Source organism: Peromyscus leucopus, chromosome 1, assembly GCF_004664715.2.
Source record: "Peromyscus leucopus breed LL Stock chromosome 1, UCI_PerLeu_2.1, whole genome shotgun sequence".
NCBI classification, from domain to species: Eukaryota; Metazoa; Chordata; class Mammalia; order Rodentia; family Cricetidae; genus Peromyscus; species Peromyscus leucopus.
This window is the reverse complement of record NC_051063.1, coordinates 76,041,488-76,068,157: the sequence shown is the minus strand read 5'-3', so window position 1 is coordinate 76,068,157 and position 26,670 is coordinate 76,041,488. Positions and strand designations below refer to the sequence as shown.

Sequence of the window (26,670 nt, the reverse complement as noted above, 5' to 3'; positions counted from 1 at the left end):
AAGAGGCTGTGTGGGGACACAGAGAGGGTAGGATGACCTGGACAGGTTGGTGGGACTGAAGAAAGACCAAAGTCAAGGAATGTTTAGGAAGTTTTGATTGGATGGTGAGGATGAAAGGGCAATTCAAGGACAAGGTGGGAGGTGCTGGAGTTAGGAGCTTTTGCTAGTCTCATAGAGGACCAGGTTGATTTCCCACAAGGAAGCTGGAAACCAATGCAACTACAGTTACAAAGACTCCAGCACCCTCTTCAGGCCTCTGCAGGTACTGTACACATGTGGTGTACATACATGCAGGCAGGCAAAACACTCATACATGTAAAATAAATCAATCTTTCTTCTTAAAAAAAAAAGGACAGAGCTAGACACGGTGGTGCACAGCTTTCACCCCAGGACTTGGGAGGCCGAGACCTGCAGAGCTCTGTGAGTTGGAGGCCAGACTGGTCTACGTACTGAGTTAAATGACAGCCTGGGCTACATAGATAGACCATGTCTTTAAAAAATTCATTTTTCATGGTCTTCAATAAACATTGGTCTTTATTCTTTTATAGAAGATGGGCTCTGGACCCAGTCCTGTCCTGGGTAGGTTCAGGTATAAAGAAACAAAAGACAGACACTGACCAGTGAATCTGAAGAGTCTAGACCTTCCAATGTGATTTTCATATGATAAATCAGTACACCCCCATTTGGGCTTGCACATTAGTCCCGGATGTGTTTGGTAACAGAGTCAGTCCCTGAAGCCTAGCCATGTCAGTACTTACACTTAAGCTTTGGGACTTCAAGGCTGGTAAGATGGTCTCTGGAAGTAAAAATCACTCATTGGAAATGTCTGGCAGAACCCTCTAGCATTTGAAACAGAATAAAAATCTGAGGGGAAGAAGAGGCCAGAAGATGGTATCTTTGAAGGATCCAGAACGTTCTCTGAATCTGAGTGGGAAATTGGGCTCAGTTTAGTTCAAGGTGTTTCTGATGTGAGGGAGTGAGTCTGCGTGCCTAAGAACATGAACTGGACCCCACAAACGTTCTCTTTTTGGACTGACCTGGGCACTAGGAAGGCAATGGGATTAGGAGTTGATTGCCATTTAAACAAACAGAATTGCAGGGTTTGGTTTGATCCTTATTTTTCCGAATCAGAGTCCACCTTTACCATTAGAAACAAAATCAAACAACAAACCCACTCCAAACCCCAGAGAATATAAATTTCAAGGCCAGTCACTGTAAGAAAGTGTCTATACTAGAGAAGGCCAAGAGCATAAGGCCATCACTTCTTTGTTCTTCAGGTTTCCAAAGTGGGCAGGTGAGTTTCACAGCACTTTTTTTTTTTTGTGACGTCAGATCAGCATTCCAGAACTCCTCGGGAGCAGTCCCAAAGTCCTTGAGAGAAAGTTATTAAAACGTCACTGCAGGACGCCAGTGTCCCTGAGTATTAGCGTACTTGGGCATGGGGGCGGGAGGGACTTTCCGAGCTTAAAGATGATTTAGTCGCTCCACAGAGGCGGGGCCACAGGCACCTGGCCCCCGGACTGCCAGTCCCGGGACACCCCGCGCGGTGCGAAGAAGTGGCTGCGAGTTCGGAGGTCAAAACCACCTTGGGCGCACAAGGACACCGGTGCGCGCCCATCCGTCGCGAGGCGCACAGGCCTTGGGACGCACACGCCCGGGGACGCACACGGGACAGCTGCTGGGAGGGACAGCACGAGAAGACGAGGAGGAGGGGCGGGTGACAAATCCCCACCTCCGATCCCGCCCACGGTCCCGCCCCGCAGCGATTATAGCCGATGACTCAGGGCGGAGCTCCACATCCAACTCAGGGCGGCCGCCAAGTTCTCTGGATGGGACCAGAAGTTTCTAGCCGGCCAGTTGCTGCCTTCCCTTTATCTCCTTCCCCTTTGGCAGCTAGGAGGCTATTTCCAGACACTTCCACCCCTCTCCGGCCACGTCACCCAGTCCTTTAATTCATAAAGGTGCCCGGCGCCGGCTTCCCGGACACGTCGGCGACGCAGAGGTGCCCGCACTCCACGACCTCCTGACCCGCGCCCCAGCTCCGCGCCCCGGGCGGACCCCGACCCAGCATGAGCGCCGCAACCCAGTCTCCGGTGATGCAGATGGCGTCCGGCAACGGAGCCGGTGACCGAGACCCCCTGCCCCCGGGCTGGGAGATCAAGATCGACCCGCAGACCGGCTGGCCCTTCTTCGTGGACCACAACAGTCGCACCACGACGTGGAACGACCCGCGCGTGCCCCCCGAGGGTCCCAAGGTGAGTCGGGCTCGCGGGCCCACCTCGACGGTGGAGGGACCCGGTCGGGCCGGGGCTACGCGAGTCACCCCACCCTGCGCCCTCCTGCGCCAGGAGAGTCCCTTCCCGTATCCTCCCCGGACAGGCGTCGGGCCCTGGGAGAACCTCAGGAAGGGTGGTTTTGGAGGGGAGCCAGCGAGGTGCGACCCTCGTCGTGACATCGGGACGTTTTCTACAGCTTCTTGCGAAGGGCAAAGGACGAAGGGCGGGCGGGCGGGCGGGCGGGCGGAGCTGCGGTCCCCGGGAGGGGCGACCGGCCCGATGAGCGGCTGAGGCCCAGGCCTGGCCCGGCCGCCGCCTTTCTGTCCTACCGCCCCGCGTGCTGACACCCTCGGCTCCCTCCGGTGCTGGTGGCGCCCGGTCCCGGCCTGCAGGGCTGCTGAGGTGGAGTCCTTTGGGGATTTCACCTTCAAGTTCCGAACTTAGTTTTTATCTTGATTTTGCTGGATCTCAGGCATACAGTGACTCAGTCGGCTCTAGTAAATAAGTTATTTCCCCCTACATTTTTAACATTAAACTTGTATTCCTAATTGAAACAGCTTTCGGTTAGAGGGTTCTCTGAAGCTGTTACTCGTCTTTTTTTCCAAAGGATACTCTTTCTGACAGTTTCCAAACTAGAGATCCGACATTGTCTCACATACTTCGCCCACACTGGAGAGAGAAAGCGAATACATTTTTAATGGTGTAATTCTTCCTTGTTATTGTCGTATTAAAATACTCGAAGTTTGTTACCAGAAACAGCTGAGGAGTCTTGTGAACACAGCAGGTGTATGCTTCATTTACGAACATTCAGGCATGTGTAATTTCAACACCAAGAGCAAGAAAATGTGAAAACACAGATTTGGAATGAAGCCAGGCATGAGCACGCCTGTCATCCCAGCACTCAGGAGGCTGAGGCGGGAGGATCTGGAATTCAAGGCCAGCGTGGGCAACAACAACCAGAGTCTGTCTCAAAAAATAATTAGAATTGGAATGAAGCCAGCCTGTGCTGCAAAAAAGACCCTGTCTTTAAAGAAACAATTAATTTTGAACAGAATGCTTAAAATTACAAATTTAGGTAGGATCTTTTAATATATAATTAACAAAAGTCATACTTAGCATACTGATCAGTTATAATTTATGTAAGTTTGATCTTTTCAAAATGAAAAGTTTGGTAAAATAAGTACACTTAAAGACTAACCTGGGCCTGGTTAGATGGTGGTACACCCCTTTAACCTCAGCACTGGGGAGGTGGAGACGGGGCTCTTTGAGTTCAAAGCCAGCCTGGTCTACAGAGAAGCCTTGCCACAAACAAACAAACAAACAAACAAACAAACACACACACACACACAAAAAAAAACAAAAACAAAAGCAAAAACACCAAAAGACAAAACCTTATTGCTGTCTGAAGAAATTAAAAGCAGTAAAGAGTTGATATTTGGAATTTTAAAAAACTAACCAAATTTGAAATGCTTTATAAATTATTTTAGAAAATTCTACTTTCATTTTAATGCATGGGGTGACCCAGGTCCTTGAGAATGCCAGACAAAACTCTTTTTCCTTCCAACCCTGGTATCCAGCAGTGAGCCACATACTCAGCAGCGGTTTACATTTACAAGGAATTAATTGTATATTTATTCCTGATTGTAATTAGGTGGGCATAATTGCATGTGTCTTTTTTGTGTGTGTCTGTCCCACTGGGTAAAATGTTCTCTTTTGAAACTAGCCTTCTCGAGACTGTGTGGGGAGTAGAAGACCCACAGTGTATTACAGCTGTATTTTGAGGCCTCCTTCATGTAACTACAAGAAGAATCTCAGCCTGCTGGCACCCCTTGTTGGGAGTGAAGGTCAAGTTTAAGCATGCCCATGCTGGTACTCAGAAAGTGGGATTTGATATTATTTTGTTTGGGTGTTTTTTTTTTTTTTTTTTTTGGTTTTTCAAGACAGGTTTCTCTGTGTAGCCCTGGCTGTCCTGTAAGACCTCTATAGACCAGGCTGGCCTCAAACTGACTGATCCGCCTGCCTCTGCCTCCCAAGTGCTGGCATTAAAGGTGTGCACCACCACCACCCACCTTGCAAGTCAGGATCTTGCTGTAGCCACTAGGTAGATGCTTTAGACTGTGCAAGGTAAAAAAAAAAAAACTATTAACAGTTAACATTGCAAAATACTAAATCAGATGTCTTAGGCTTGAAAGAACTGGAAAATTTTACCATTATAATTTTAAACTGGAAATGTCCTTAATGGTGACCCACTTCCTACTGTAGAAGGCAATGCAGAGAATTCAAGTGTTTCTGAAGGTCACCCACCTAGCACCCAATAGCAAAGAGAGGAGGGCCCAAGTGGACTGACCAGTAAGAAATCAGAAGTGGCTTGAACTTTTATGAACCTGGATCATGTTGACTCTGCTGTGCTAGCCAGGATTTCGATGGTGGATTGTGATTAGCTCGGGAGAAGGGTTTCCCTTACCAAATTTATTACTTGAGATAGACTCACCAGCATGGGACCAAAGCATAGGAGGAAATGAGCATTTCTATCTGGGAGCCAAGTCCCTCAAGCTGTGCTTGCTTTGAGCCTGGGCTTCACGCCTTACAAACCCATACTTTGGTCCCAGATGGTCCCAGAAGATGTATGTGACTGGGGCAGTTTGACTTACAAATTGTACCTTACTGCAGGCTACAAACCAGGAAAACCTTTAGTATTTTATATTAGAAACTGGTTTCTTTATGTTTACGTATGCTTGTGTGTACACGTGCCTTCGGAGCCCAAAAGGTTGTGGATTCCCTGGAGCTGTAGTGAATGCTGAGCTAAATCCCCAACCCCTGGAGCTGTAGTTATGGGTGGTTGTCAGCCAACTTGTGAATGTTGGGAATGGAACCCAGGTCCTCTGGGAGAACAGGAAACACTCCTGAATGCTGAGCCATCTCTCCAGCCCCTGAGATAGGTTTCTTGAAGCATAAGGGGAAAGAGCTAAGAGACCCTCACAGCATATTCGCCTTGGGGGGAGATGCTTATCAGTCAAGAAAGATCGCTTCCCTGAGTTGGGAAACCAAGAAGAACATCTGGATGTTTATAGTCAAACCTGGTAAAAAAAAACGAGTCCTTCATGGAAAGAAGAAAAGCACTAGTCCTTTGTGTTGTATTCAGTCTTAAACGTTGTCTTCTTGGGGTTGACTTTTGTTTTCTCTGAAGTGGTTATAGCAAATCTCCCACCCTGTTTTTATAGTCAACAAGCCCCTTGACCTGTTTCAGCTGGAGGCAATGTGTCTGCAAGCAGACTCCTTTCCAAGCAGCTACACTTCCTCCCTCTTACTTTTCTGCAGTTTTCCACTGATCAGGGAGGCCCGCGCACCAGCCCAGACCCCTTTTTCTGTAGAAAGGTTGGTGTTCACTTTGGGGTCTGGAGATACATGGGCCCTTGTAGCCCCTCCTCAGAATCTCTGAGACCAGGTACTCTAGAGTGCTGGTCCCTTACCTGGCAGTTTGTCCTTCATGGAGCAGGGCTGTTCACCTCTGTGGTTCTGGGATTCACCAACCTGGCAATCTCTAGAGTTTATGGGGTTTTTTGTTTGTTTGTTTTGTTTTTTCAAGACAGGGTTTCTCTGTGTAGTTTTGGTGCCTGTCCTGGATCTCGCTCTGTAGACCATGCTGGCCTCAAATTCACAGAGATCCACCTGGCTCTGCCTCCCAGAGGTTGTTTTGTTTTGTTTTTCGTGTTTTGTTTTTGTTTTTCGAGACAGGGTTTCTTTGTGTAGCTTTGCGCCTTTCCTGGATCTTGCTCTGTAGACCAGGCTGGCCTCGAACTCACAGAGATCAGCCTGCTTCTGCCTCCAAGGGGCTGGGATTAAAGGTGTGCGCCACCACTGCCCTGCCCGAGTTTCGTTTTTTAATTCGGTTTAATTTTGTGTTTGTGTGCACACTGTGTGGCCTCTATGTACAACTGAGAGGACAACTTAGTGGAAGTGTCCACCATGTTGGTTCTTGAGGTGGAACTCAGGCCCTCAGGCTTGGTGGTAGGTATCTTTACCTGCCAAACCATCTTGATGCCCTCCAGGGAGCATTTTAAGACTGTACACTGGGGTTGGGGGTTTAGCTCAGTGGTAGAGCGCTTGTAGAGCGCTTGCCTAGCAAGCGCAAGGTCCTGGGTTCGAGCCTCAGCTCTGGAAAAAAAAGACTGTACACTAAGGGCCTGGAGAGATGGTCCAGTAGTTAACTTGCAGAGGACCTGGGTTCACTTCTCATCACCCACATCACGTGGCTCACTCCAGTTCCAGAGAATCTGATGCACAGACATATATGTAGACACTATATAAGCTAAAAATAATAGATCTTTAAAAAGAATGCACATTGCAGTAACGTGACCGTTTCTCCTCCAATCCCATGTTGAATCTGAATTGCCCAGAATGGCACCCAGAAGTAAGTTCAGAGGGCTTTCTGGTGATTCTGAGTCTGCCACCATGGTCTTGAGAGCCACAGTGGCCCCTGGTCCCCTTTGGAACAGGGAGAGCCAACCTTCTCCTGGTGTCTGACCTCTGGAGGTGGCATGCCTCGGGAGCCTAGGTACCCTGTGCACAGCGGCAGGGTGAGAGACCTCCCGCCCCCCCAGGCCTGGAATGTTCTACCTCCTTTCTGTCTTCCCGCATCTCACTTCCACTTCGGCCGATTGAACTGAGTTCTGTGAGAGGGAGAAATGTTCTTTCACAGAAAATTGGACCTGTTTTTTGAGTTGTGATTGAAGTGGAAAGACCCATTTATCTGCCTTAGGCTCAGCAGATCCTCCTGTTCCCTGAAGATGAGGTCATTCTGTCTTTCTACATCGATCCTAGGCCACTGCACCTCTTAGCAGAGTCAGGAAATGAGTGGCTCTTCTCCCCCTCGCCTTTCCAGCGAGCTGCAGTCTGGGCTGGAAAGTGGTTTGTTTGGTGGGAGTGGATCGGGAACACGGCCACGTGCCTCAGGAGGGTGTCCATCCAAGACCTTCGTTTTCCCTCTGAAGAACAGCCTGTGTCTTTGGCTTGCACAAGAGCTGACTGCGCCTCCCAGGACACAGTTTGTCCCCACTTTGTGAAGTAGCTTGGTCCTTCATAGGGTTAGAGTGCGTACACAGGAGAACTGTGGCAGCATTTGACGTTAGCCAGGGCCGAGAAAGCTTAAAATGTTGGATGCTGTCGGCGCTGGTGGTGAGTCAGAAAACTTCATACCACCCCTGAGGCTTGATTAGCACTGCCCCTGCTTCTGGAATGGCACATGGTTTCCTTATATAAACCACTCTACATGTTTATTACTGTTTATCGACATTCAAATTTTTGTTCTGGTATCTTCCATCCAAAACAGGAAGCCATACATAATCTAAACCTGTTCTTTTTGCCTTCGTGTTTTAATTCGATCTTAAATATATGAGAGGCCTTAAGAAGAAAAGCCGAGAGCTGGGGAAGGAAGGCTCTCTCTTGCTTCTCAAGAGCCTTGGAGACTCTCCAGTGGCCGGCGCTGAGGAGAATCCTCCTTGTCCCCTCCCCCACTCTGCTGTTCTCCAGTCCCTTTCCCCCTTGCTTTGCACTGTGAGACATCACCACATAAATCTACAGCTGCCTCAGACCTTAGGGACTCCTAGCCGGCACCCGATCTCCTCAGTTCACACACATGCAGAAGCTGAACTTGGTTCATCTTGGGCACATGTGACTCTGTGTGTGTGTGTGTGTGTGTGTGTGTGTGTGTGTGTGTGTGATAGCCGATGTTACAAAGTTCTCACTTGTTTCTATGAAAAATATCTTTGCGGCCTTGATAGCTGTGGAGGAAGCCAGAGAGTGTGTATCTGTGTATGTATGTAGGATATGGATGTGTGCTTTTAAAAAACCTTGTCTCTTTAAATGCTCTGGACGCTGAGGTAGAAACTATTCCATGACGCAGAGGGATGTGCCTAGCCTGTGGCCCCATAGAAAGGCTGTCCAGTCACTCCTGCTCTGGTCCTGTGGAAGTGTCAAGCATATTTGTTTACTTGCCTCACCTCTCACAGGCCAGAAGCAGGCTGTCCCTGCCCGCTCTAGACTCCACGCTGCTCTGATTTGAATCTCTGAGTGGTGGGCTCTCTTGCTTTGCCTTTTTGGCTCACAACCCTGTTGAGTGTTCCAGGCAGGTCTGTTTCATCTCAGCCTCTCCTTGCCTAGCAGAATCTGTGGGCGCAGGGAGGGCAACGCCTCCACAGAAGTAGAAACACAAAGTGTGTCTTAAGAAGCCCTCAGCAACCCCCCAGCACAGTCCGTAGACTCCCAGATGCCCCCCAGAGGCCTGTCCCTTTAGTCACTTTCTGGGTGGCCTTTTCCGTGCCGAGGTCAGTGCTGACTCCCTGAGCCCATCCTCTCAGGTCTGGGGGAGCTGTTTTGTTCCCGCCAGTGAGTGACACAGCATCTTCCTCAGGTCTGTAGGGAGGGGCTGGGAGCCGACAGCAGCCAGACACTGCAGATCCGGAGCAGACAGCGGTGGTGGCGGCGGCGGCTCTGCAGAGGAATCTAATTATTTTGTCTTGTGGCTGGCAGTAAGATCAGACACCGCACATACCAGGTTCTGTACTCTCTCTCCAGAACCACCTAGAATCAGAATCGCCGATTGCTGCCATCCGAATGGGGGATGGGCATGGGGCCGGGGAGCCTGTAAACCCCTCAGTTTTCCTCAGTTCCCAGCACAGGGCTGAATCCTTTGAACTGGGGCTTCCTACCGAAAACGTCTCAGCATTTTCTGGGAAAGCAATTCTTCCTATTTCAGAGGAACTTCTGCCGTATTCACAAAGTAGAAGTGTAGGGGCCCTTTTCCCTCAGTTGTTTAGAAATGTCTTTCTTGGACACTGAATGAATAAATAAGGAATGGATAGTTTTGGAAAGCCTAATGGTGGGAGACTTGGAAGGCAGCTGAGTGGGTAGAAAAGGCGTGGTGGATGGCCCATCCTTCAGGGTTAGCTCATCAGGCTGTTTGCACACAAGCAAAGGCCCCTCATCTGTGAGGTGCAGCTGGGTTGTCTCCCTCCATGGCACCCCTGTGCCTGGTGATGGGGAAGTCTTAGAGTCAGGGTGACTCAGAATGGAGCCAAAAGTCTTTGCTGGTCCTGCCTTGGCTGGGCCAATGACTCAGCAAAGAGCGGGCGCTCCCTGATTTGGAGAGCACCCAGACGGAATGTTTCAGGTCTGAGCCTCAGTCCAGGAGGAGTGGGGACAGAAGGGCTTGGAGAGATCACACACAAACGTCAACACACAGCATCCAGGAGTGGCGGGGAGAAAATTATGTGCCCAACCTTACTGCCAGACAAATCTGGATTCTGGAGGTCTCAAGCAAATTGCGTGTCCCCCATTAGCCTGTTCCTTCTGTAAGTGGACCACTCTTAATGGGGTTGAGAGAATCAAAGGAGATGGTGCCTGGACGGGCCTTCATTCAAAGCTTGAACTGAAGCCTATGTATTGTTCCTAGGGATGTTTACCATGAAGTGGGAAGGCCTTTGTAGATAGGCATCCAGCTGACCCCCCCATATAGGCCACACATGGGTCTTTCACACAACAGACAGGCCTGAAGTCTTGTCTCTCATAAGCTTGTCCCAGATCTAGCTGATTCTCCCTTGGCTGGTGTCCAGACAGCCCTCAACCCCGACCTGGGCTTCCTGTGCCCCTGTGAGGGCTGTGTACACAGTAACTTGGAACACAGTGGGGGATCAGATGAAGGTGTTCGGACCTTCTGGGGTCTCCGTCAAGGCCCCTTTGCTCCGAGGGCTTGTTGATTTATACCAGGGACAGACAAGAGAGGGGTCACTACCTTGTGCTGCACTGAACCCTTCGTTACTCGGCCCTGATTCCTTGAGAAGAGGTTGCCCCTCGGTTGTCTCTGCAGTCCTGAGAACAGTGCCAGACAGGAACCAGGAGCCGGGTTCATGGCGGGGAGTGAGTGGCTGAGAGCCGTAATGCCAGGCAAAAGGCCTTGTGACAGGACCATTGTGTTTCAGTCTGGAATGAGACTTTAGGAAGGCCGTGGAAATGCTCCAGGTACAGGAGGGGCCCCTCCTGATCTTTTAAAATTCAGTTTGCTTCCCAAGTGGAGGAGATTCGGGTACTTTTCCATCTGCACTGATGACAGCAAGTGGCCTTTGTGTCTTCCCTAAGAGGAAGTAAGTACTTGGTTTTTCCCTGAGGCTGCGGGTTCAGGAGCTAAGTGTGTCTTGAGTGCCTTTCTCCCCCGTAGCTGTCTGTACACCAGCTTCCCCTGGGACTTGGGATCCATCCCATGCCTTCATCTGCCAGGTGGAAAACCAGAGGAAGGTTCCAGGGCTTGGGAGAGTGGGGAGGCTGGAGTCCCAGCACTCCCTCCAGCAGGGGAAATAGCCAGCAGCTGACGAGGGTGACACTTGCCCCCAGACCACGTGTGGGCTCTTCTGAGGGATGCAGTCAGAATGTTGAGGAGAGGGCAGCAGATGCTCTGCTCCCAGGCCAACCTTTGGGTACCCTGCCCTGGCCTGGCTTTCCTTCCCTCAGCCTCTGGGATGGGTGCCCAGCTCCATCCCATGCATGTAGCTCCATCCCATGCATTTACATGCCATTTCCCAGCAGTAAGGTTTCCTGTGTGTAAGCCCCCCTCCCCCCCAAGCAGCTGACTAGCCTCTTTGAGAGAAGAGCATTCCGGGCTTAGGTTTTTAGGGTATTAGTTGGCCCTGTTTACTTGCGGGTTAGTTCTCAGTGTAGACTTTGCTAACCAGTCTCTTAAGACGGAGATAAAGGGCTTCTTTAGAGCCCCTTGGAAAGTAAGGGAATTTAATGGCCGGGACACTGAGTCTGTTGTAGCAGATTCTGTCTAAGGCTAATGAGCTGCAGGGAAAGGTTGGCATCCAGGGTGGCAGCTGATAGGCCAGGGCTCATGCCCATTCATACTTGCTCATTTGGGCACAGCGGCAAAGCCTGGCAGTCCAGGTTTCATCTCCTAAAACACATAGGGATGTCCCTTCTATTAATCCTGGGATAAAGTGTTCTTTTCTGTTTGTTTCACAGGGTTTCTCTGTGTAGCCCTGGCTGTCCTGGAACTCGCTCTGTTAGACCAGGCTGGCCTCCAACTCACAGAGATCCCCCTGCCTCTGCCTCCAAAGTGCTAGGATTAAAGGTGTGTGCCAGCAATGCCTGGCTGATAAAAATGTTTCTGTTTGAATAATTGGCCTATCAGAGCAAGCATTTGACTTGTGACGCATACATGACCTGTGACTCACAGTTTTGTGGTCAACACAGACCTAACATCTTTTTTTTTTTTTTTTTTTTTTTTTTTTTTTTTTTTGGTTTTTCGAGACAGGGTTTCTCTGTGTAGCTTTGCGCCTTTTCCTGGAACTCACTTGGTAGCCCAGGCTGGCCTCGAACTCACAGAGATCCGCCTGGCTCTGCCTCCCGAGTGCTGGGATTAAAGGCGTGCGCCACCACCGCCCGGCAACATCTTTTTTTAAAAAAAGACTTATTCATAATTATTTTTGTTTTTTATTGTGTATGTATTGTGCATGCGGGTTTGTGCACGCGAGTGTGCGGTCACTTGCGGCGGAGGCCACGAGAGTCCATTGGATCCCTTAGAGCTGGAATTACAGGCTGTTGTGAGTCACTAGCCGTAGGTGCTGGGAACCTAATCCTGGTCCTCTGCCAGGAGTCCTAGAACAAAACCTGTCTCCTCAGAAGCCCTCCAGAAGCAATGGAGACCCAGTGTCACAACTCAGGAGAGGAAGAAAATTTTGAGCTTGGCTTCCTGGGTGCTTGGGTATCACATCGATACCAAGTCATTTGTGTGGCCTGTTGGACCAAACAAAAGGCTGGGATGGGTCACTGAAGGTCAGGTGTCTGCCGAGGTGAAAATTTTGTCATCTGTAACCCGCCTGATAGAGATGAGCCAAGCCGCTTCATTTTCTGCCCAGATCCTGGCTCCACCAAGAGTTTCCACGTCCTTCAAACCTCTGTCTTTTTCATTGGTGTTAGAAGTTTTGAAGTATTGTTAGTAAAACTCAACAACGGACCCTGGGTGAAGGCTCTCCTGGCCTAAAAGCCCAGTTCATAGAATCGGTGTTCTCCGTAAAACTCCAGGGCTGGAGTCGGAAGTGCTGATCCTCAGCCTTTGCTACTGTCGCCATAGTAACGGGGAACGTTGGCTTTAGGAGTGGAGCCCACTTCATCAAGAGCCAGGATGGGGGGCTGTTTCCAGGATTCAGAGCCCCATCTCCCCAGTGTGTAGGGGACCAGCTGTGCTTGGGGCGAGGCCTGCTTTTCATGCCATCCTGTGGAACCGGGTGTGCCAGCTCAGGGTGTGCGGAGCACCTACCTAAGAGGTGCCCCACAGCTCTTCTCCCAACCCTGCTCCTAATATGAGGGGGAGGGTGGGGTCCAGCCTTGTCTTAGTTTTCGATATAAAACTTGGGGGTCCTCTGAGTTCCAGCGGCTTCTGACAAATTAAGGCATGCTTGTGGCGGTGATACGGCCGTAGATGAGTTCCAGCAGTTTCTGGTGCGTACCTCAGATCCCTCTTCACGCCAGTCCCCTAGGCCCTCTCAGCCAAGTTGAATAAGATTTGCTTGAAATGGACAAAGATCTTCCATTGTTTGTATTTTTATTTTTCCCTGGGTGCTCCACTGCCCCCTATAGTCTGAGAACCAACACTTGGTAGAGTATTTCTGGGCCTCCCCTGAATTTTATATAGCTAAGGAAAATTGGGGTCTAAGGAGGGGGTGCGGGCTGCTCACGTGACACATGGTGGGGCAATCTTTTGTCAGTGATCCGGGCCTGTAGTGTTTGCAGACCTGCGGACAAGCTCGTCACTCACCGAGCTCAGAGCCTATCTTCAGGCTTCCTCTAATAATGTCTTATGCCTAAAAGGGCACATTTTGGCTCCTTTAATATTTTTCCTGATTTTTTTTTTCCCCTGGCCACCTCATGGAGTCGTTTGGTGCCCTAAGGTAGCCTCAGGATTTTAATATTTGCAATATACCAACAACAGAGTAAAATGAGCGCGTTCATTTATGAATTAATGTAGTAAGATAAGTGAAAGTCAGCCCCGAGGCTCTCGTCTCCTAATTAGAGTTTGTATGTCTCCCTGATGTTTTCGCCAAAGATAAAGGTAACAAGCTGGGCTGCAGGGAGGTCGCCAGGAAGAGAAGACTCACAGGCATCTGCTTGGCAGCTGTGCCTGTGACCAGCCCCAGGTGTGATGATACAAGATGGAGAGGATTCCTGAGGTCCCCACGGCAGTCAGGGTGGTTAGGTGCTGAGTCTTACCTGAAAGATGCTGGTATGACCCAGAGTCACCTGTGGACATGAGCTTGAACTTGAGAATAGCGCTGAGTGAACTGAAGAGGTACAGTTTAAATGGTATTCAAGAGGAATCACAAATATTACACATTTTCTTTTGTCACACACACACACACACACACACACACACACACACACACACACACACGCTGTCATGAGACCATCACAGGTTAGAATGGACCCTACATCACTTCTAGGCAGTGCTTTTTTCTTAATGAAAACAGGGTTTTGCTATTGAGACTCAAGTAGAAGAGCCAGAGCACCAGCAAGGCCAAGGCACTCCAGTGCGGACCTTGCTATGGCCGACATTATCATTGAAATAGTTGTTGTTTTGACCTATTCTGTGAAACAGTCAGCTGGTTTTTCAAAATACTTTTTTCCAAACAAAACCGAACAGAGGAATAGAGGGGAGCCTGAAACTTCTTCAGGGTGCAGCGTTCTCAGTGATGATGGGGTTCTATCAAATGGCATGTGTGGGCGACTAATTCACACAGACCCAAGAGACTCAGGACGATAAGGAAAAGCAGCCTCGGGCCAGGCCCACCTGGCTGCCCAACCTGCTGTCCAGCCAGTGCCAGCCAGCAGCGCCATTTCCAGTTGACTCCAAGCTCAAGACCTGAGTCTTGGTGGACGTTCCCGCTTCTCCTCATGCTCTTCTGGCTACGGAGGGCTTCTGCCTGCCTCCTGCTCACTTCTCTTCCCCGCTGTGCCTCCCTCCCATCTCTGCCCTGCGCCCCCTCCTCACTCACCTCTTCCTGTAAGTCTTGTGCCTCTGTTTCTCCTTCCCTTACACCTTCATCTCTCCTCTTGGCTCCCCCTGTCTTGTTGCGGCGTCTGTTGATAACCCTCTGCCTCGTCTCGTCTTCCGTAGTTCAGCATCTGTTCATGGTTACCGCGTTTCTTCCTCCCTGGGCTCAGACCTAGCACTTCCGCAAAGACACAGGTTAGATGTTGCCTCTCCTGTCAAGGTCCCTGTGTGAGCTGGATGGGGCTTCTCCTCTCCCTTTGCTTTTCCAGTTGAGGTACAAAACACGGGTGAGCTGTGTAGAGGCAAGGTCTTCAGTGCCTTTGATAAAGGGCTGCCCGTAGGAGAAGCCCCCACAATCAGGCCTGTCGGAGGGGCATAGGGCTTCTGGGGTGGGTGAGCTGTGAGGGGGTGAGCAGTAGGGGCTGCAGGAAAGTATAGCCTTTGGTGGGGTATGTGTACATATACACCACCCAGGCTCAAGGTTCCTTCCAGAACCTTCCAAGCCACTTTGCTAGGTGTCGTTTCTGTCACTTGTCCTTCACTTTGGGCCCCTTGGTTTTGGAGTCTCTTTAGGTGGGGGACTCTGATTCCTTCTGGGCCTTCTGCACATCCTTCTTAAGTGTGGCTCAGAAAACTCCACCCAAGGGGCTGCGGAGATGATTACCTGCTGCTTTTGCAGAGGGACCCGCATTCGGTTCCCAGCTCAGGCTGCCTGTAACTACAGCTCCAGGGGATCTGATGCTGTCTTCTGACCTCCCACATATTCAACATTTTTACAGGCCAGGTGTGGTGCTGCACACCTTTGTCCCAGCAAAGGCAATCGGATCTGAGTTTAAGGCCAACCTGGGACATGTAGTGAATTTCAGCCTTAAAAACAACACACCACAACAACACAAAACGAAAAAAGCCAACTCAGGCCTAGAGAGATGTCTCAGCAGTCAAGAGCACTGGATGCTTTTCCAGAGGACTGGAGATTGATTCCGGGCATCCACATGGCAGCCCACAGCTGTTTGTAACTTCAGCCTTTGAGGGGATTGTGCACACAGGGTACACATTAGTGCAAGGAAAACACTAAAACAGATTTTAAAACTGAAAAGAAAAAAATCAGAAATCGAGGTCTAGAATATACCTGCAATCCCTGTACCCTGGTAGTGCAAGCAAAAGCAGACGTTTGAGGCCAGCCTGGGCTACATGTAAGGCCCTGTCACAGTCTCACTGCACTTCTGCAGGGTGCTTGTTGCTTGCTTTGTTTTTTGTTTTGTTTGTTTGGTTTTTGGTTTTTTGAGACAGGGTTTCTCTGGGTAGTTTTGATGCCTGTCCTGGATCTCGCTCTGTAGACCAGGCTGGCCTCGAACTCACAGAGACCCGCCTGCCTCCCGAGGGCTGGGATTTTAAAGGCGTGCGCCACCGCCACCCGGCCGCCTGCTTTGTTTTAAAGAACCGGCATTGAAGGTTTAGAGGGGAAAGGGAGTTATCCATGCTTATTGAACTGTTGACTAATGGTGGTAGTGAGCTTGGCTCCTAGCTAGGCTAACCTCCACTGTGGGAAATGTCATTTATACCTCAGCCACCCCCGCTTTTCAGGTAAACGTGGTTCCTGTTTTGTTTCATGCATTAACCCGTCTACATGAATCCAGGCTTTCCTCAAACGCAATATGTAGCTGGAGATGACCTTGAACTTGTGATCCTCCTGCTTCTGCTTTCCAAGTGCTGGGATTATAGGTGAGCACCACTGTGCCTGGTTCATACGATCCTTGGGGTCCCCCTGCACGCTAGGCCAGCACTCTACCAAGTGAGCTACATCCCCAGCCCCTTAACTTGTCTTACAAACCCCTTATTTGCAAGGGTCATATGTTGTTGGTGTGATGACCCCTGGGGCCCATCTGAATGGTGGCTTGATGCTCACTGATAGTTTTAGAGGAGGCTAGCTCAGGCTTGCTAGCTGCCTGGCTCTGAGGAGTAGGTAGTGGCTCAGGCTCTGTTGATGCCAGAAGAAACAATAAGTTGCAGGCGGTCCCCAAAACATGTGACAGGACGATGCAAAACCTGATTTCAGCTGCAAAGAAGGGTGCCTGCCCCAGTGAGTGAACACATTGCCTAGAAAACATGTTAGAGCAGGCTTCTTTGTTGTCTCCTGCCAGCTCCCTATGGTGCATGCCTCATGGCCAGAACTGGGTTCTGTGAGGCCTGGATCTACTCCCAGCTCTTGAGTGACCCGAGAGTTAAGCAGGCTAAAATAATGCTGATGTCCTGAGCACGTGGGTATTCTAATCTGAGAGTACCAAGTGCCTGTCTGCCCCTCTCCCCAAGGACACAGTGACACCCTTGCCTTTTCTGTATTTTGGAGGCCCTCCAGGGGCAAGGTCTCAGCAGGAGAGAGGCAGTGGATGAGCCTGAAAAGGCCACATTCCAGGGCCAGCCACCTGGTGTCCAGACCTGTATGTAAATATAAAACATGGCAGAATTAGCGGCCTTTTCACTCAAAACGCAAATCAATCGTGAGGGGCTGTCCTTGGCTTTTGCCCAGTTCTGCAGCTGTAGAAATTCCACTCTGAGCTCACAGGTTCCCGGCTTTAGGCATTGGTTGGCCATTCAGAGCACTGCTTTGCTGAGGAAGGCTCACTCTCCTAAATACCGACCTACTTGGAGATGAGCAGGAGACACAGCACAGCTCCTATCCTCTGAGGAAGGACTCTTCTCGGGAGACGGTCGGAGGCCAAATTGCACCGCCGCTGATTGGAGAGAGATGTCATTGCCCAGTGAGTGGCTGGCTGGCCTCGGTGTCTGAAATAAGATCTTCCCCAGAGGTACATCTGGAACTTGGCCTTCTCAAGGGTCCCAAAATAGCCAGGCCTCTAAAGAGACAACTTTGTGAGAGGACGTGAGAAGGACCCCCAACTGCTCCCGGCCCAAGCAGGGTTTACTGTGTTGAAGGGGGAAATGTTCTATGGAACTTGTTAGAACATGGCAAGGAAGAGGTTATGGGGACCACTGAGATAGGACCAAGGCTGCTGCTGTGGGGAGAGATGAGCGCAGCGCCCCGCCGAGCACAGACAAGGCACAGGGTGGGACATGTGCCTAGAAAGTGACTCCAAAGAGAAAGCTGGTCAGAGGCCAAGGGGGTCCTGACCAAACTCACCTAGCGGGATTCTTACAAGCCAAGGGCGCCCCGACATCTCGTGGGGAGGACAGAAGCCAGGGCAGAGCTGGGAACCTGATCGGACGGCCACTGTGGTGGGCGGGGGGGCGGGGGGACTCTGGTTGACCTGGCTCAGCTGCTCTTTTGCAGTAACTGGATTTTATAAGGAAGTGCACAGCTGAGCTGAGGAGAAAGTTCAGGAGCCTTGCTCTGAAGTCTGGCCAGGCAGAGACTCTGGTGAGCTGGCCTTGTGAGACCGGCCCATTAATCCCTGGTTTTGTTTTCTTCTTGTACCACTTCTGCATTCCTCTGTATCCCTCTCTTGCAGCTTGTTCTCAAAATGTTTCCAAGGAGCTAGCCCCTGACACACGCGTGTACACACACACACACACACACACACACACACACACACACACACACACACACACACACATGCTTCTCCAGAAAGATTGTCAAGTTAGGTCCTGTGCTTGGATCAAATACAAACTGTGGGTGAGAGCTTTAACAGAAGCTGAGAAGTCTGGTGCAGTTTGGTAACTGGAGCTGAGTCTTCCTGGGATCACCTCCTGGCCTCAGTCTCTGAAGATCTGCAAGGGCAGTTAGCTGCTGTCTGTGTCCTACCCTGCTGCCTGCCTGTCGCCCAGAAAAAAACCCGTCTCACCACTGTGGGAGAGCGAGACTCCGCTTGTGCTTCAAAGTGATACTTTGACTTCCAGATGCACCTCATCTTTTTTTCCCCCTCCCGAGACAGGTTTTATTATATAACCTGGGCTAGCCTGGAACATACTGTGTAGACCAGGATGGCCTCAAAGCCAGAGATCTGCTCCCTTCTGCCTCCCAGGTCCTGGGACTAAAGGCGTGCACCACCATTCCCAGCACCCCTGAATCTTAAACTGTTGATCACAGAGCAGTCTCTGGGAGTTCGGACAAAGCAGAGCCCGTGGGCTGCCTGTGCCCTGTGCTCAGCCAGCCTGTGTGACCTCGGAAGCCCGCGTCACTCCCGCACAAGTGTCTGCACAACCTTTCCTGCTCAGGTCCCTGCCCTGTTTCTAACCGGTCTTTGTTTCTCCTTACTTTATTTTAGGAATCTGCATCCTCTGCCAATGGCCCTTCCCGGGAAGGCTCCAGGCTGCTGCCCACCAGAGAAGGCCACCCCATATACCCCCAGCTCCGACCAGGCTACATTCCCATTCCCGTCCTCCACGAAGGCTCTGAAAATCGGCAGCCACACCTCTCCCATGCCTACTCCCAGCCCGGGGTGCAGCGATTTCGAACTGAGGCGGCAGCGGCTGCTCCTCAGAGGTCCCAGTCCCCGTTGCGTGGCGGCGTGACAGAAGCCACCCAGCCAGATAAACAGTGTGGACAGGCGCCCACAGCTGCAGCCGCTCAGCCCCCGGCTGCCCATGGACCTGAGGTAAGAGACCTGGCTCCCGCTGGGCTCAGGGCCCGGCCCGCCACATCAGTGTTTCTCCGAGGCAGAGACGGTCTGGCAGGCTCCTTGTTCCCTCCACCTTACACCTGTGTTTCTCAGGTGGCCGGGCTTATTTTTGTAGTGAAAGAATTGACGCCGGGATGGCAACTGCATGGTCAAAACCGTGTCGAGGTAGAGGTAGACCAGCTGCAGCAGCTGCCTGGCCTCCTAGGTCAGCAGCGCTCTTTATTCGCACTGGGCTCTCTGTTTCAGAGAGAGCCCCCAGTTATTCTGTTCAGCCCTTCCAGCAGCCATTGGGACCCCCCCCCCCCCCCGGGAGGAACTCAGAACAGCATCTCTGTCTTCAGAGTGTGCCGCGAAAGGAAACGCAGCTGAAGTCAGAAGGGCAACAGCTTTAGACTTGGGCTCGAGCCCTGACGCTCGGCACGGCGAGGTGTGTTAATGGTGAGAGACGGCAGCTCATCTGGTTCTGAGCTGAGGCCCGCAGATCTGGTAGGGTTCCTAAGCGGTTAGGGCCTCTTCGTCCTCCTGTCTTCAGCTCATCTTGAGTGTGAGGCCCCCATTTCCTGATTGTATCGGTGTCCCGATTGCCTCTGGACTCCTACGTCTGTTCAACTTTACCATCCTGGGGGGAGAAGAAGTCATAGCTGAGGTGGGATCCCGGAGGTCTCTCCCCTTCCTTGGAGATGTGGTTCCTAGGCTTGTTTTAAACTGTATGTCAGTCAAAACAGCACATTGGTCAGAGCGCTTAGAAGATTTAAGCTAACAAAGGCTCTGAGTCGTGAGCCGCCTGAAGAGCCGCTGCCTTCACTTTCTAGAAGGTAGATTAGAAGAGAGAGGGATCTGGCCTGCTCGAAGACGCAGGCAGCTCCCAGGTGCTCCGCTGCATTCTCCAACAAGAGGCTGAGAGGAAGTGAGGAGACGTGACGGCAAGCACAGTGGAGCACGCCCTTCCTGTGCACACTGCTGCCTGCCAAGGCTTGTGCACAGATGCATTCGGTTAATCCGGAAAGCAACCCTGTGAGGTGTGCAGGCAGGCCGTCTTTTTCCCACATTTCAGGTGAGGCTCGGAGAACTGAGCTTCCAAGTGTTTGAACCCGGGCCTTTTCATTTCAGCGCTCCTGAGAGCCTTGTGCGTGCTAGGCAAGTGCTCTCCCAGGGAGCTACATTCCCAGCCCTCTTGGTCTCAGCGCTGCATGTGTTAAGTGAGGTGGTACCACCGGAGATGGAAACCAGGGCCCCAAACACACTGAGCACTTGCTCCCTCACAGAGGGACACACACAGCCCTTATCCTCACACGGGAAGGCTTTGGGAAATGTGTTCTGTGATACCTGATGGGTATTCGGAGTGCCAGGGCAGGAGGGTCATTAATGGCGCCCTTTTTCTCTTGCAGCGGTCTCAGTCTCCAGCTGCCTCTGACTGCTCCTCCTCTTCCTCCTCGGCCAGCCTGCCCTCCTCCGGCAGGAGCAGTCTGGGTAGCCACCAGCTCCCCCGGGGCTACATACCCATCCCTGTGATACACGAGCAGAACATCACCCGGCCAGCAGCCCAGCCCTCCTTCCACCAAGCCCAGAAGACCCACTACCCAGCTCAGCAGGGTGAATACCAGACCCACCAGCCCGTGTACCACAAGATCCAGGGGGACGACTGGGAACCCCGGCCGCTCCGGGCAGCATCCCCCTTCAGGTCACAGGTCCGTGGTGCGTCCAGCCGGGAAGGCTCCCCGGCCAGAAGCGGCACACCAGTTCACTCCCCGTCACCCATCCGCGTGCACACGGTGGTTGACAGGCCTCAGGTACGGAGCGGCAGTGGTGGACAGAAACTCAGATGGCTCTAGCAGGCAGAGGGCTTCGGCAGGCGCCCTGGCCTTCCTCAAGGTGCTGCCTGGTGAGCATAGGCGTGGCTAGAGAAAAGCAGAGTTCTAGAAGTTGCCGGTCCTTGATGAAAAAAAAAACAAACACAGCACAGAGACTGTTGAACCTTCGGTACTTTCCACAGTTTTTGCTCAGCTGATTGCTTCCCAGTGCAGCAACTCTAGGGGCAGAGGGGTAATGTAATGCTCTCACTCAGGGTCGTCACTCTTGACTCCTAGGATCATGTTCCTCACCACACCTTTCCTGGTCTCCCCATGCCCCCACACTCACTCCAACCACAGCGTGGTCTCCAATTTAAGAGATATGCTGTTTCCCCCTCTCTGTTCTACAAGCCATTCTCTTGATCCCTCTGGGAGTTTGCTCAGGCTGGGTCTGTTCCATAAAGCACCAGTGCAGACCCTCTCCTCCCTGCCCTCCAAGGGCTTGACCCAGCTAGTCTGTTCCCCAAAGCCAGCTCCTTTCTCCCCAGTGTCTCGTGTGAGTCACTCAGGGGCCAGCCCCTGATTATTCTGTGCATACCACATGGCCCTCTTAGCTCTGAGCCTGACAACAGGGGCCCATGTCTGACACATTCTCTGCCCTTTACAGGAGGGTGCTGTGGTCCTTGGCTGGTGCACTGGCAGGCAGTAGGGGAAAGCCATCACGGTCTGGTGGAGGTCATGGGTGCAATCCTGCGCATCCTCCCAGGAAGCTGGGGCGAGGTGTTATTGAAACTGAACAGCGTGTGGCTTAGAGGCAGGACACTCGGTGTCCTTGGCCTCCTCCGGCTGCAACATGAGAAGCTGAATTATTATCAGTTTTTAAAAGGAAACCAATCTCCTACGAACAGTGCTATTATCTAAGTCCCTGAAACAGAAACCCCTCATCATCTCTTGGCTGTTTCTGCATGTGTGTGGTGTGCACGCATGCATGGATAGGACACAGGATTTGCGAATGTACAGGCGTGCAGGCCCTTGTGGAGGTCCATGCTTGCCATGGGGTCTCTTCCGCTCTCTACCTTGTATGCTGAGGCAGGATCTCTCACTCGAATGCAGAGCTTGCTGGTATAACTAATCTAGCTAGCCATCTTCTCTTGCTTTGGGGATCCCTTATCTCTGCCTCTGGAGTGCTGGGATTACTGATGGTCCGCCACACCCATCTAAGCTGTTACAGTGACCTCTGGGGATCCGAACTCTGGTCTTCCTGTTTCTATTCCTCTAGTGCTGGGGTTACAGGGTGTACCACTGTGTTGGGTTCATGTGGTGCTGCTATCAAACCCAGGGCCTTTCACACACCAGTCAAACACTGGCAACTGAGTTACACCCCCAGTACCACCCCCTCACCCCACCCCCACCCCGTCAATGCTGGCTGCTCTGATTTTCTGTCCCTTCTTTCTCTGTATCGTCTACTTTTTAACTGCACAAGAAGTACTTGCGAATAACACGCCCCTTGACTCCTGAATACTTCAGCAAATATTTTTCCCAAGAAGCACAACCGTAGTAGATTGGCCAGATTCCAGAAATGTAATATTCTTGAGCAGCATTATCCAGTGTACTGCCCGCTCTTCAGATTTCCTTCCCAGCTCTTTCCCATCTGGGGATCTGATCCAGGATTGGAAACCCGGCCTTCGGACGTCACTTCCCTTTAGTCTCTGGAACTGTTTCCCAGCCTCTCAATGCTTTCATGACCTTGACATTTCTGAAGAGCACAGGACGCCCTTTGCTAAGTGTTTCTCCTTACACAGCCTTCCACTGCTTTTAAAGCCCAGAGTGGGGGGTGGCAGCGTGGAGGCATGATAAGTGGTGAGGGCTGATGTTGGGCAAAAGGCATTTGGTGGAAAAATAGCTTGCCAATGAGATAGCCCTGCCACTCAGGATCTATACCTGGATTTAGCAATCCTAGGAAAGAGGGACCATTTGTAGTGAGAATTCCCCTCCAGCCTGCCCCATGTTTCCTGGAGTCGGTGAGGGAGCATTTAACCCCAGTTTGACCTCTATTGACCTTGATCTCGTTGGCCTCTCTTATAGCTTGTTCAACGAACCATTTTTAGAGCATCCAAGGATTTGACTTATCTGTACATTAAAGTAGAATTTGTATTTTTTACTTGGGATGAGAATAGTGCAGCATTTCTTCCCAGCTGATGAAACTGGAGCATGTGAGGATTTTAGAATCCAGCTATTCATTTAGATGCTAGAAGAGCCCTACTCAGTTTCCATTTGGAGCATAGTTCATTTTTAAAAATATGACCTTGACCTCCAGTCACTGGAAGAACTGTAGCCAGATGCCAGGAGAGGTATTGTATCATCATTGTCCGGGGCCAAATTCCTCCAGGGCTCACTATTGTAAGCATCTTGCTTATTCTCAAAAACAAAGAAACAAACAAAAAACTGGTCTGAGCAGAAACCACTAGGCTGTTATAAGTCTGGAACAGGTGTTTGAAAGGTCACCCATGCTGGACCTGAGGCAGTGCCTCTGGCCGCAGCCTGAGTCGGAGTCACTCAGAAAGTACTCCTGAGCAAACCCCATGAGCAGCCAGCATGCCGTTTCATTTTTGAGAATTACAGAAGATCATCTACAGGAAATAACTAGGAAATAAGATGATCACTGAAGCTTAGCAAATAATTTGGTCACCTACACGATTAATACCCAGTTTGTAATTTGGCTTTTGGCTGACCTTAAAAAAGGGCACAAGACATACATGCAGATCACATATACATAAATAAAAATTTTTTAAAAAATCTTTCTTATGAAAGTTATTTTCTAAGCTCAGTGGATAGAGAGGAGCATGCTGTGCAAGCCGGGCAGACTGAGCTCAGTTCCCGGAACTCACGGAATGGTGGGAGGATAGAACTCTGCTAGTTGTCCTCTAACACCCACATGCACACCGTGGCACAAGAGCCTGCACACACACGCTCAATAAAAACAGTTATCTCCGGTTCTCTTACTGTTTGGTATTAGCTATAAATTATTGCTTCAGACAGCCATTAAAAGTTTGTGCCCTCTTTTCTCAGCAGCCCATGACCCATCGAGAACCTTCACCTGCCACCCAACCGGAAAACAAAACAGAAAGTAAGCCAGGCCCAGCTGGACCAGATCTCCCTCCTGGACACATCCCCATTCAAGTCATCCGCAAGGAGGCAGACTCTAAGCCTGTGTCCCAGAAGCCACCTCCTCCTGCTGAGAAGGTGGAAGTCAAGGTCTCCTCGGCCCCAATTCCTTGTCCTTCTCCCAGCCCTGCCCCCTCAGCTGTCCCTTCGTCCCCCAAGAATGTGGCTGCTGAACAGAAGGCGGCCCCGAGCCCCGCCCCCGCGGAAGCGGCTTCCCCCAAACCAGGAGAAGCAGCGGAAGCCCCTGCTAAACACCCAGGGGTGCTGAAGGTGGAAGCCATCCTGGAGAAGGTGCAAGGGCTGGAGCAGGCCGTAGACAACTTCGAAGGCAAGAAGACTGATAAAAAGTACCTGATGATCGAAGAGTACCTGACCAAAGAGCTGCTGGCCCTGGATTCTGTAGACCCTGAAGGGCGAGCTGATGTGCGCCAGGCCAGGAGAGATGGCGTCAGGAAGGTTCAGACCATCTTGGAAAAACTCGAGCAGAAGGCAATCGACGTCCCAGGTCAAGTACAAGTCTATGAACTCCAGCCCAGCAACTTGGCGTCGGAGCAGCCACTACAGGAAATCATAGGCATGGGTGCCGGGGCAGCTGACCAGGATAAGAAAAACCCTGAAGATCCACAAACTGAAAGCCAACAGCTAGAAGCCAAAGCAGCCCCGCCTCCAAATCCCAGCGGCACAGCCGACCCGGCTGCCAATAATCCAGCGGCTCCCTAGTGTCCACGTGGAGCCTTGCGACCGACAGTGTGCCGTCGAGACTTTTAAGTTGCATGCACTGCAGGACTTGCCGCAGTTGGTTCTTATTATCCATAGCCGCTTGGTATGTTGTAACTTGGGGTGGAGGTAGAGCACTAACAAAGGGGGATTTCTTCTGTATTATCCATATAAATAAAAAAAATTGCCTGTTTCCGAAGTCTAACCCCGCTGCTTGTGTGAGCGGACTTTCTGTGCATGGGTACGGTGAGTTAGCCATGGCTGTGAGCTGTCTTTCTGTAGCCCTGGACTAGAGGGGTTTGGGGAGATAGGCAGAGAGTTACAGGAAGATGGAACCCGGTTTTGAGATGTATTGCCATTTCGATGGGATAATCTTCATCTCATTACTGAAATATCTAACTTTAGCTAAAATGAGATGTGCGAGGAGCCTTAGGACTATCTGTGTGCTGGAATGGCTTTAATGTTACATTTCAGGGGAGGGGTGGAAATAAAGTGATTATATAACTCTCAAGATGGTTTTTGTGATTTCTAAAAGTTTGAAGAGTGGCAGATAGCATCGAGGTTGTTCCAGGACTAGGGATGTAGCTCAGCGGGTGAAGCGAGGATCCATATATAAAAAGTTGGGCTCAGATAGCCTCACAGGCCTCTCATCCCGGTGCTTAGGGAGGTGGAGAAGAGGATGCCTAGGCCTCACTAGTCAGCCAGGCTTGCTGAGCCAGTGAGCTCCAGGCTCAGAGAGAGACCCTGTCTCATTAATGAGGTAAGAACAGTTGAGGGCAACACCCCATTTTGACCTCTTGGCCTCTTCACAGGGGTGTGTACATGCACATGAAAACACAGGAAAAGATTATTCCTGACTTCAGTCGAATGATAGATGAATTTCTGAGGCAGTTCTGGGATTTGCTTGACTCCTGAGAGAGCGAGTCTTGGTCTCTTTTTAGCTGAAACATGGGAGAGCTCAGGGCTGTTGGATTAGGTAGTGGAATATGCTTGCTAGATCTCTTCAGATCATGCTGTCAACATTGCTACATCAGTAGTGTGTAACTCCCCTGGCCGCAGGCATCACCATGGGGCTGAGATAGTTAACAAGCGCACAAGAAAGCCAGTTCTCACTGTCAAACAAAGTGCTGTGTGGAGTCCCGGTCACTGGGGATTGGAAATGTGCTCGGAGAGTCATGGAATTATCTTGATTTGACACTTCTGAATCATCAAGCTGGATAGGACTAGGTCTCTCCCGTCAGATTGGGTTCCTAGATGCCTTTAGGGTTCAGGGTCAGGTGTACTCAGAGGACACTGAGTAGATTATTTCTGTGCCAGTGAATTTAAAGTTCTAAAGGGGCCATAGAGATGGCTCAGTGTGTAAAGGCACCTGCCATCAAGTCTTAACAGCCAGAGTTCCATCCCTGGGACCTACTGACTCCTACTCAGAGGACACAGGCCATGACACACATGTATGCACACACAATGTAATACAATTAGGTGGGCATGACGGTGCATACCTATCCCAGCATTCAGGAGGCAGAAACATGGATCTTTGTGACTTTGTGGCCATTCTGATCTACATAACAAGTTCTAGGACTGCCAAGGCTAGAGAGACCCTGTCTCAAATTCAGCTACCCAAGAGACTCCCACAACATACAGCCTATTGCTATTCTTCTTGGTTGGCCCCCACCCCCAGAGGTAGAAGGTAAGTTCTTATTGCAGGAGACATCATGCACTTGAGAAACAGGGCCCAGGGGCCCCTAAGCTGGGACTGAGCTGAATGCTCCTCCAGGGGACTAGCTTTCATGGAAACAGAAGGTACCATGCAAGCTTCCAAAGGAGAGGCAAACAGCCATCCTACTGGGCTCTGAAGCCTGTGAACCCCATCAATGGTCAGCATGGCATAATAACCGTAAGGGTGCTGTAGTAGCGCACAGGTCTTGGGGGTAACCAACAGCTCTCTAATTGGATTTAAGACCTGTTGAACAAGAGGAAAACCATGCAGGGTACTGGAAACCTGGGCAGCTACTCACTGGAAGTCAAGGTTATTTAAGGAGAATTTAGAACTGCTTCACTAAACCAGCATAATCATTAACTGCATTTTAAATATTTGTCTTACAGCC

At 50.9% G+C, this 26,670-nt stretch overlaps 1 protein-coding gene across 2 annotated transcripts; it reads left to right on the top strand.

The window, feature by feature from the left end:
* Positions 1-1,455: 1,455 nt before the first annotated feature.
* Positions 1,456-25,076, top strand: Bag3 (BAG cochaperone 3). 2 transcript variants are annotated; one of them, XM_028885674.2, is made up of 4 exons: positions 1,456-2,255; positions 18,540-18,869; positions 20,282-20,683; positions 23,756-25,076. In XM_028885674.2, the coding sequence occupies exons 1-4, from the start codon at positions 2,070-2,072 to the stop codon at positions 24,566-24,568; spliced, it is 1,731 nt and encodes a 576-aa protein (XP_028741507.1). In that variant the 5' UTR covers positions 1,456-2,069; the 3' UTR covers positions 24,569-25,076. The 2 variants fall into 2 exon arrangements, with proteins under 2 accessions (XP_028741507.1, XP_028741506.1); XM_028885673.2 differs by having other exon boundaries at positions 1,457-2,255; positions 23,753-25,076.
* Positions 25,077-26,670: the final 1,594 nt, after the last annotated feature.

Excerpts from the sequence above, each read along its gene's own strand:
- Bag3 (XM_028885673.2), top strand. The coding sequence starts at position 2,070 with ATGAGCGCCGCAACCCAGTCTCCGGTGATGCAGATGGCGTCCGGCAAC. Across the intron at positions 18,870-20,281 it reads CGGCTGCCCATGGACCTGAG|CGGTCTCAGTCTCCAGCTGC; the intron begins GTAAGAGACCTG and ends TTTCTCTTGCAG. Across the intron at positions 20,684-23,752 it reads CGGTGGTTGACAGGCCTCAG|CAGCCCATGACCCATCGAGA; the intron begins GTACGGAGCGGC and ends CTCTTTTCTCAG.